This window comes from Melospiza melodia, chromosome 25, assembly GCF_035770615.1.
Source record: "Melospiza melodia melodia isolate bMelMel2 chromosome 25, bMelMel2.pri, whole genome shotgun sequence".
NCBI classification, from domain to species: domain Eukaryota; kingdom Metazoa; phylum Chordata; class Aves; order Passeriformes; family Passerellidae; genus Melospiza; species Melospiza melodia.
The window spans coordinates 11,120,981-11,131,313 of NC_086218.1; the positions used below are offsets into that span (position 1 = coordinate 11,120,981).

At 65.6% G+C, this 10,333-nt stretch overlaps 1 protein-coding gene across 3 annotated transcripts; it reads right to left on the bottom strand.

Annotated features, from left to right (window-relative positions):
* Positions 1–758: 758 nt before the first annotated feature.
* Positions 759–10,251, bottom strand: LOC134429308 (CREB-regulated transcription coactivator 2-like). 3 transcript variants are annotated; one of them, XM_063176441.1, is made up of 14 exons: positions 10,081–10,251; positions 7,533–7,634; positions 7,300–7,412; positions 7,138–7,197; positions 6,675–6,743; positions 5,822–5,925; positions 5,718–5,747; positions 5,483–5,562; positions 5,315–5,364; positions 4,938–5,185; positions 3,861–4,285; positions 2,810–3,016; positions 2,082–2,259; positions 1,558–1,781 (listed from the first exon to the last, which is right to left on the bottom strand). In XM_063176441.1, exons 1-14 carry the CDS (start codon positions 10,249–10,251, stop codon positions 1,654–1,656), a joined length of 1,965 nt encoding a protein of 654 aa, XP_063032511.1. In that variant the 3' UTR covers positions 1,558–1,653. The 3 variants fall into 3 exon arrangements, with proteins under 3 accessions (XP_063032512.1, XP_063032511.1, XP_063032510.1); XM_063176442.1 differs by lacking the exon at positions 3,861–4,285 and having other exon boundaries at positions 759–1,781; XM_063176440.1 differs by lacking the exons at positions 1,558–1,781; positions 2,082–2,259; positions 2,810–3,016 and having other exon boundaries at positions 3,082–4,285.
* Positions 10,252–10,333: the final 82 nt, after the last annotated feature.

The window sequence follows — 10,333 nt, forward strand, 5'->3', positions numbered from 1 at the left end:
GCGCGCCCGCCCGGCGCCCGCCCGCACAGCGCCCCCTGGCGGCGGGGAGGACTCGGGGACCTGCCGGGGGACACCGCCCCCCCGCCCAAAAACTCAAACCCCCAAAATCCCCGAAACCCCTCCCCAAAATCCTCAGAACTGCCCCAAAATCCCAGAAACCCCTCCCCAAAGTCCTCAGAAAATCCTCAGAACCCCTCCCACATATCCACAGAACGCCCTGCCCAAAATCCTCAGAAAATCCTCAGAACCCCTTCCCCAAAATTCTCAGAATGCCCTGCCCAAAACCCTCAGAAACCGTCCCCAAAATCCTCAGAAAATCCTCAGAACCCCCTCCCAAATCCTCCGAAACCCTCCCCAAAATCCTCAGAACCCCCTCCCCAAAATCCTCAGAAACTCCCCAAAAATCTCAGAACCCCCTCCCCAAAATCACCCACATGCCAGCAGGAGGGGAATTTAATTAACATAGGAATATATTTTAAAAAATAATAATAATAATAAATCACTCCTGGGCTCCCTCCGGGGGGGGCCAGGGCCCCCCACCCACGGACGGGCCCCCCAATTTTGGGGAGGGGGGCAGGGGGCAAAGTTACAAGTGCTTTCTACACGTCCCCGGTAGCTGGGTAATTTGGGGAGGGGGGCTTGGGGTACATATTGGGGAGGGGGGAGCGGGATCTCTCCTTAAACATGATGATGATTAGCCGGAAAAATGATAAAATAAAGGCAGAAGCGGCCCCCCCGAGGGTCTCTACTACGGGGTTATGTACAGCCCCCCCGGGGGTGCAGCCCCCTCCCCAAATTTCCCGGGGTTCGGTGCCAGGTGGGCTCTGGGGGTGGGAATTGAGGGGGGGGCGATGAGTGGAACCCCCCAGGGTGTTTGGGGGGGTGCCTGGATTGTCTCCCCCTCCCCAAATTCCCTCACCCCGAGGTGGTCCCGGGGTTTCCTGGAGAAGAGAACCCGGTGGGAATTTGGGGAGGGGGCTGGGGGGTGCTGGGGACCCCCCCAACTTCGGAAGGAGCAGAAGGAGCCCTTGAGAGCCGTGCATGGAGCCCCCTCCCCACTTTTCCAGGATTTTCCTGCAGGACAGTGACAGGGTCAGTCCCAGGGTGGGAACTGGGGAGGGGGCTTGGCACGGACCCCCCCAGGCTCACTGGGGGCGGTCACAGCCCTTGACAGCCACAGTTTGGAGGGTCCGGACGGAGCCCCCGCCCATTTCTGTGGGGCTGGGGGGTTCGCAGCTCCCTGCAGCCGGGTTTGGGATCCGCTCCGGGGTTCGGGATCCGTTTCGGGGTTCGGGATCCGTTCCGGGGTTCGGGATCCGTTCCGGGGTTCGGGATCCGTTCCGGGGTTCGGGATCCGTTCCGGGGTTCGGGATCCGCTCCCGAGTTTGGGATCCATTCCGGGGTTCGGGATCCATTCCGGGTCGGGATCCGTTCCCGCCTCTCCCGTTGCACTCCCGGTGCATTCCGGGTGCTGTCCCGCTGCCTTCCCGGTTCTCTCCCGGAGCTGCCCCGGTCCCTCAGCGGGAGCGCAGCGGGCGGCGGCCCCGGGGCCGGCCCGGGCTCACTGCAGGCGGTCGGAGCGGAAGGAATCCTCCACGGCGGGGTCGGTGAGCAGCGCGCACGGGTCGCTCAGCATGCTCAGCCCGTCCAGCGTCAGCGGCTCGATGCGCAGCTCCTCCTCCAGGCCCCCCAGGCTCCCCAGCGAGCCCCCCTCCACCTCGAAGCCCGGCACCCCCGCCAGGGCCGTGGCGATCTCCTTGGACAGCCCGGGGGCGAGTCGCCTGCGGGGAACGGGGAGAGGGGGGACACGGGGGTCAGCGGGGACAGACACCCCGGGACAGCCCAGGGACCCCTGACAGCCCAGAGACCCCCGGGACACCACCCTGGGACAGCCCAGAGACCCCTGAGACACCCCCCGTGACAGCCCAGAGACCCCCAGGACAGCCCAGGAATCCCCAGCCCTCACCTCCCCTCCTGTGACTCTCCCAAACAGCCCCCAGCCCACTCCTTGTGACGCCCCATGGACCCCCAGCCCCCCAGAGACCCCCTGCCCCAAGCCCAGGCCCCCCCGTGCCTCCCACCTGTGAAGATGATGTTGGGGATGGGGCCGTGGCGGCTGCAGTTGCTCAGGTTTGGGCGGCTCAGGCCGGGCGGGTCGTAGCCCCCCTCGCTCGGGGGGTAACCCAGGGCCCCCCCCAAATCCTCGGGGAAGCCTCCGCTGTTCCCGGGGGGGCTCTCCCCGATCCCGAACTGCTCCAGCTGTGGGGAGGGGGAGACACGGGAGGTGAGACCCCCACAGAGGGAGGGGAGACCCCCACAGAGGGTGCCCTGTCCCCATCTCTCCCTGGTGACCCCATCCAAGGGTCGCCACCCCATATCCCCCATGCAGCATCCCCTGACCTCATGTCCACCCCAAAAGGACCCCCCTTGACAGGTCCCTGTCCCCATGTCCCCCTGTCCCCATGTCCAACCTCCCAAGGACCCTCCTGATGGGTCCCCACCCCCTGACCCCACGCCCACCCCACAAAGGACCCTCCTGACGGGTCCCTGACCCCATGCCCCCCTTGCCCCCCTATCCCCATATCCACCCCAAAAAGGACCCTCCTGATGAGTCCTCCCCATCCCCACGTTCCCCATGCAGGGTCCCCTGTCCCCATGTTCCCCTTGCCCCCCTGACCCCATGTCCCCCCTTCAGGGTCTCCTGTCCCCATATCCACCCCACAAGGACCCTCCTGGTGGGTCCCCATCCCCACATCCCCCAGAGGTGCCCCCCTGTCCCCATGTCCCCGTGTCCCCGTGCCCCACTCACGCTGCCCAGGCCGAAGTCTGCTGCGTGGGGCTGTGCCAGGGGCTGCCCCAGGGGGGTGCCGGGGGTGTAGGGGGGGTTGTAGGGGCGCGGGGGGGGCGCGGGGCCCCTCGGGGGGGGCTGGGAGCCCAGCAGCAGCCCCGGCTGCCCGTAGGGGTACGGGGGCAGCCGCTGCTCCGCCGGCAGCTTGCTGGTGTCCAGGGGCACGCCCTGCGGAGAGAACGGGGAGGGGGCGTCAGCAGGGCCCCCCCCCGAGGGTGGGGGGCTCCCCCAGCCCCCCCAGCAGCGGCAGGAGCCGTCCCTGAGAGCCCCGAAACAGCCAGGGCTGCAGCCGGAGCCGCTGAGGGGAGGGGGCCTGGAGGGGACGTGGGGGGCCTGGGAGGGACTGGGGGGTCCTGGGAGGGACATTGAGGGGTCCCTAGAAGGGACACAGGGTCCCCCCCACTGTCCCTGAGCACAGGGAGGGGCTGTGGGGGTGAGGGGGGCCCTGGGGTGTGGGTGAGATGAGGATGGAAACGAGACGAGAAGTGAAGGCACGAGGAGGATGAGGAGGTTGAGGATAAGCGGGACGAAGAGGAGGGTGAGGAAGAGGAGGTCCAAGATAAGGATAAGGATGGGGAAGAGGAGAAAGAGAAAGAAGAAAAAGAAGAGAAAGAGAAGGAACACAAGGATGAGAAGGAGGATGGCGAAGAGCAGAAACAGAAGGAAAAGGAAGAGAAAGGACACAAGGATGAAAAGAAGGAAGATGGAGAAGAGGACAAGGAGGAGGAGAAAGAAGGGGAAAGGAGGAAAAGGACAGAGGTGAGATCCAAGACAAGAACAAGGATGGGGAAGAGAAGAAAGGGAAAGAAGAAAAAGAGAAGGAACACAAGAAGGGTAAGAAGAGGGAGGATGGGGAAGAGGACGAGGAGAAGGAGACAAGGAGGAGGAGAAGGAAGGGGAAAGGAAGAGGACAAGGAGGGGGAAAGGAGGAAAAGGCCGAGGAAGAGGAGGAGGAGGAGGCCGAGGAAGAGGAGGCGGCGGCGCCGGAGCGGGGGACGACGACGATGCGTACCTGGGTGATGGAGGACAATGTGGGTGACATTGTTGGTGAGAACTGTTTGGGGTGCTGCCGTCTGCAGTCGCCGGCCGCGGGCAGGGACAGGGGGCTGAGCGGGACGCGCCGGCGGGGCGAGGTGGCCGCGAAGGAGCCGCCCAGCCCCGAGGGCAGGCTGGGGTTGCTGGGCGAGGACTGCAGCGGCTGCGGCCGCGGGGACGTGGGCAGCGAGGGGTTGGAGAGCGAGGAGGACAGCGAGGAGGGCAGGGACTGGTTGGACAGGGAGGAGGGGATGGAGGAGCTGCTGTGCGAGGACTGCAGCGAGGGGTTGCTGAGGGAGGCCTGCAGCGAGGGGCCGCGCAGGGAGGCCTGCAGGTTGGGATTGCTCAGGGAGGACTGCAGGGACGGGTTACTCAGGGAGCTCTGCAGAGGTGAGGGGAGTCCTGTGGGGACAAAAACAGAGAGCACCGTTACCCCGGCACGGCCCCAGCCCCGGGACGGCCCGGGGACGGGGACGGAGGGGAACAAAACGATGGGGACGGACACACGGACACAGGGACGGACACACACCCCGGGCAGGAGCGGGAGGGGGCACTGGGGTGGGAGACGGGCTCCTCCCGGACCCCTGTGAGACCCCTGGCACTGCCAGAGCGCAGGGAATGACAGCTGGGCACCCCCAGGGACCCCCAAAACGAATGGATCTTATAGGGCAACAGGGTGGGAGCTGGGCTCCCCTCAGAGACCCACAACACCATGGGACCCCACAGGGCAACAGGGTGCGAGCTGGGCTCCCCTCAGAGACCCACAGAGCCATTGGACCCCACAGGGGAACAGGGTGGGAGCTGGGCTCCCCCCACACACCCACAGGACCCCCAGATCCATCCCCACCCCACTCTCAGATTGCTCCATCCCAGACTGGGATCCCTGGAGCTGCCACTGCCACCCCAGGACACCTCCTGGAGGGGCTCTGTGTCCCCCCACACCATGCAGGGGTCCCCATCTCTGTCTGTTGGACACTGGTGGCGCTCCCTGTGTCCCTCAGAGCAGTTCCCAGCCTGGGGACCCTCTCTGGGTGCAGGGGGGGTCCCAGCTCACCTGGGGGGTCGTAGCCCAGCCCGACGCCGCCGGCGCTGCCGCTGATGCCCAGGTGGGTCATGGTGGTGGCCAGGTTGGAGGTGCTGCTGCCCCCGCTCAGGGGCGGGTACGGGGCCTCCTCGGGGTCCAGGGGGGTGGGCAGGGGGGACGGGAAGTGCAGCGTGGTCAGGTCGGGCAGGGACCCCCCCGTGTTGAGGGCCGAGGGCATGAGGGGCACGTTGGCAGGTTGATCCGGGGATGGGAATACGCTGGCACAGGGGGGAGAGAGACGGGATCAGAGCAGGACAGGGGCTCCCCCAGTGCCCCCAGTGCCCCTTTCCCACCTCCAGCCCCTCCCTGGCATCCCCCTCCCCATGCCAGCCCCTCCCAGCACTCACTGGATTCCCGGCACCTCGCAGGAGCGCGGCCGGGCCGAGGAGGACGAGAGCTGTGGGATCAAAGGGTGGGAGTGAGGCCAGGCCAGGCCACAGGGGTGGGGGACACGGGGGGACACCCCCACCCACCTTCCCGGTGTCCCCACCCACCTTCCTGGTGTCCCCACCCACCTTCTTGGCGTCCCAGGGCTTCAGCGAGTGCTTGTTGTCATCGAAGTTCTCTTCGATGGGAGGCACTTGGAAAAGAAACACTGGGAAGGGCACGGGGGGGGGTCAGTGTGAGGAGGAGGGGGCACAGGGGGGTCAGTGTGAGGAGGAGGGGGCACAGGGGGGTTCACTCGGAGCCCCCCCAGAACAGAGAAAGAGGGGACACAGCACTGGGCACATGGGTTGGCGCCACGCTCACCTTTGCTGTCCGAGTCCCCGTCCAGGAAACCTGTGGGGGAGCAGGAGGGTGAGGGGAGCACAGAGGGGAGGGGGCTGCCCTCGGGGGGTGTGGGGGGAGCTCACCAGCTCGGCGGCCGGGGGGGGGCCCGGCCTGGGAGGGGCCCAGGTAGGAGTCCTGGGGTGTGGGGTTCATCACGCTCGTGTGCAGCGCCGAGTCCGAGTTCGTCCTGCACACGGGGAGAGAGCTGGATCTGGGCTCTGCCTGGACCCCGACCCACTGACAGACCCCCGACCCACTGACAGACCCACTGACAGACCCCCGACCCACTGACAGACCCACTGACAGACCCCCAACCCACTGACAGACCCCCAACCCACTGACAGACCCCCAACCCACTGACAGACCCACTGACAGACCCCCGACCCACTGACAGACCCACTGACAGACCCCCCAGCCCACTGACAGACCCCCAGCCCACTGACAGACCCACTGACACACCCCCGGCCCACTGACAGACCCACTGACAGACCCACTGACAGACTCCCAACCCACTGACAGCCCCCCAGCCCAGCCCCAGCCCCCTCCTGGTGCCCCCTCCCCACTGGGATCCCTCCCCTGTGTCCCCAGTCCGGCTCCGCTCCCGTCCCCTCTGCCACCACCCCTGGTATGGGGGCACAATGGGACCCCCAGGGCACCCCAGGGACCCTTTAGGGGCTGGGGGCGCCCAGGGTGTTCCCAGGGAGCTGTTCCCAGGCAGAGGAGGGCAGGGAAGGGCTGGGAAAGGCGGCTGGGACGAGTGACAAAGAGGGACATTGTTCAGCCGTGGGACCCCTCCAGAGGGGGCCCTGAGGGGGGGTCAGGGGCCAGCTCCTCCCCAGGGGGGTCCTGGGGCCTCTCTGGGGGTCTCCAGGGCCACCTCCTCTGCAGAAAGGGCTGGAGCCTGGCTTGGCAACAGGGAGAAAACCCATCCATTACCTGTTGAGAGCTGAGGGCAGCCGGAATAAATGTCCTTTCTCCATGGGGAAATTGCTCCAGGGCATGGTCCTGCAGAGGGAGAAAGAGCATCAGGGAATGGGACGGGAATGGGCACCCAGAACCCAGGGCAATCAGGAATTACCTCCTCCAGGATGGGAATGGGATAGGAATGGGCACTGGGGACCCGGGGCAATCAGGAATTACCTCCTCCAGGATGGGAATGGGATAGGAATGGGCACTGGGGACCCGGGGCAATCAGGAATTACCTCCTCCAGGATGGGAATGGGATGGGAACGGGCACTGGGGACCCAGGGCAAGCAGGAATTACCTCCTCCAGGATGGGAATGGGATAGGAATGGGCACCCAGGACCCAGGGCAAGCAGGAATTACCTCCTCCAGGATGGGAATGGGATAGGAACAGGATGGGAAAGGGCACTGGGGACCCGGGGCAAGCAGGAATTACCTCCTCCAGCTGGGCTCGGGCGGTGGTGACAGGTACGTGGGTCCGTAGGGAGAGCTGTCGATGTGGGGGCACGTTAAGGGTCACACAGAGATCGGGGGGCTCCCAAAGGCCCCGGGAAGGGCAGGAGGCCTGGGAGAGCACCGGGGACACGGCACAAAGGATATCTGGCGCACGTAGCGGCGCAGGGGGGACATCATGCGGCGCGGGTCCCGCTGCACGCGCTCCACCAGCCCGTGGTGCCGCGTGCCGCGCGTGGAATCCAGCGGCGACGGGCCCTGAGGGGAGGGGGAGCGGCTGAGCCCACCCAGGAGGGGCTCGGGAGCAGCTGCCCCTCGTGGGAGCGGCTGAAGGGACCGGGGAAGGTGCCCGTGTCCCCAGAGAGCCCCTGGAGTCACCTGGAAGTCGGGCACGCCGCTGCCGATCTGGTTGACGTTGGGCAGGGAGCCGCTGTAGAAGGGGCCCCGGCTGTGGGCCAGCCGCAGCTTCTGCGCCTGCAGCTGGGGGGACACGGGTGGGGGACACTCAGGAGGGGGGCCAGCACCCCCTGGGACCCCCGGGCTGCCCTTCCCACGCCCCACATTGGATCCGGCCCCTTCCCGCACCCCACATTGGATCCGGCCCCTTCCCGCGCCCAGAGCGGGATGGATGAGGGTCGGGATCCCGAGAGGATCCCGCAGTCCTGGAGCAGAGGCTCCCCCTGTCCCAGACAGACTCTGGGGTCAGATCCAGAGGGATTTTCCACCCCATCCACCCAAGGCCACCCCGGAGATTCCAGCAGAGAGCAGGACTCAAGGCTGGGGGAAGGAGTCACAGCACAGCACGGCGGGAGATAAGGGGATCCCAGCAAACATCGGAGAGTTAAGGGGATCCCAGAAACCATCAGAGATTTGGGATTCCCAGGAAAGGGAACGGCCTCACCCCCCTCCAGCAGCAGGGCATGGCCCAATCCCCCCATCCCCTGATCGCCCCACTCTGCTCCCAGTGCCCAGGGAAGGAGGAATTCCCTGGGCTGAGCCCACAGGAGTCCCCTTTCACTCCGGAGCTGGGGGGCCCTAAACAGATCCACGAGCTGTTGTGCCTCAGTGCCTGGAGAAATCCCAGGGAAAGAGAAGCTGAAGCCACAAAACCAGCTGAGAAACGGGAAACACCGAATTCCTGAGCGCAAAACCGTGGAGATCCAGATCCAGAGGGAAAAACAAGGAAAACAACCCAAAACCCCCCAGGAGATTTAGGCAGCAGCTGGCGGGATTAGCACCCGGAGCTGCGCTGGGGCTTAAGGCCTTGGGATGGAGCAGGGAGCTGTGAGCCTGGGGGAGCCTGGAACCCGGGATCTGCAGCTCTCAAACAGTGGGGAAACTCCAGGAAAAATTCCGGGAAAAACTCTGGGAAAAACTCCGGGAACCACGGAGCAGAGCTGGGGGGGCTGGGGATCCCACACGGGAATGGATGGGGCAGGGATGAGGGGAGGAATTCCCAGAGGAGCCATCCCAGAGAAGGATCAGAGAATGGATTCCCAGAGGAATGATTCCAGGCAGGGATCAGGGAGTGAATTCCCAGAGGAACCATCCCAGAGTGGATTCCTGGATTCATGTTTTCAGGCAGGGATGAGGGAAGGAATTCCCAGAGGAGCCATCCCAGAGAAGGACCATGGAGTGGATTCCTGGAGAATGATTCCAGAAAGGGATCAGGGAGTGAATTCCCAGAGGAACCATGCCAGAGTGGATTCCTGGATTCATGATTTCAGGCAGGCATGGGGGAAGGAATTCCCAGAGGAATGATTCCAGGCAGGGATGAGGGAAGGAACTCCCGGAGCATTGATTCCAGGCAGGGCTCAGGGAGGGAGCGGATTCCTGGATCCACGATTCCAGGCAGGGCTCAGCACAGCCCCGCTGCACATTAACCAGCTGTTTGCTCTGCAAACACGGCCCCAAAATCCCTGCGGATGGAGGCACCCGGGGATGCTCCACCCCGCTCCTAAACGGCCCAGGAAGGGACAGCAAGGTCCGGCCCAGCCCTGAACTCTCCAAGGATGTCCCTGTGAACTGTGACAGTGACATCCCAGACTCTGAGCTCCCGCAGATCCAAGCCTAAAATATTCCCGGTTTTGGAAGCTCTGCTGGGCATTCCCCGGATTTTCCCCATGCCCTGGAAGAGCCTCCCCGGATTCCTCACTGCCCATCCTCGCTCCTCCATCCCGCACTTTGGGCTGGGAAGGACCAAAATTCCACCAAACGCCGGGATGGCGGAAATTCCCACAGGTGTCAGGAGGCGATTCCTGAGCAGCTCCAACAGCTCCACATCTGGAGCATTCCCGGTTTTCCCGACTCCCTCCGAGTCCCCAGCACTCGCCTTTCCCGGAGCTGCCGGGTGGGATTGATCCCAGATATCCCAAATATCCCATCCCTGCCTTTCCCGGCCCCAAACAAACCCAACCTGAGCATCCCCGAGGGGTCCCGGGCACAGGGACAGAGCCCGGAGCTCCGCGGGGTGGGATGGGAGCCATCAGGGATCCCTTTCCCACCCCAATTCCGCCGGGATCCAGGCGGAACCCCCCCTGGACCCCCTCCCCAAAACCCTCGCAGCCCCTCCAACACCCCCAAACCCTTCCGAGCCCTTCCGGACCCTTCTACCCCAACCCAAATCCTTCAGAGCACCCCTCAAACTCCCCCCAATATTCTCGCAGCCTCCTTAGCCCCCTCCCCAAATTCCTCACGGGCCCCCCATCCCCTCAGGACCCCTCCAGCCCCCCCACACCCTCGCCCCCGCGTCCCCTCACGATCCCCCCAAATCACGGCCCCCGCCAGCTCCTCAAAACCCCCCTCAGCCCCTCACGATTCCCTCGGTCCTCTCCCCCTCAGCCTCGGGCCCCCCCAGCCCCTCACGGCCCCTCCGCCGCGGCCCCCCCCCGCCCCGCGGCGCATCCGGCGCGCGGCCCGTCCTCACCCGTGTGGAGCAGATCTCCATCATGACCTCCTCGAAGGCCGCGGTCTCCTCCGCCTGCCGCTGCTTCTGCAGTGCGATCTTCTCGCTGAACTTGCGCGGGTTGGACGCACCGGCGCCGGCCGAGGGTCCCGCGCCGGGCCCGGGCCCGGCCCCCGCGCCCGCCGCCGCCATCTTCCCCGCTCCGCCGCTCCGCCGCCGCCGCCGCGCGCGGCACGCCGGGATCTGTAGTTCAGCGGGCCGCGCCAACCACGGG

Bases quoted from the DNA above. Each gene is read 5' to 3' on its own strand.
- LOC134429308 (XM_063176440.1), bottom strand. From the start codon at position 10,251: ATGGCGGCGGCGGGCGCGGGGGCCGGGCCCGGGCCCGGCGCGGGACCC. The intron at 5,926-6,674 runs GTAATGGATGGG...CCCCGTGTGCAG, and splicing joins CTGCCCTCAGCTCTCAACAG to GACGAACTCGGACTCGGCGC. The intron at 5,186-5,314 runs GTGAGTGCTGGG...CCCCTGTGCCAG, and splicing joins TGCGAGGTGCCGGGAATCCA to CGTATTCCCATCCCCGGATC.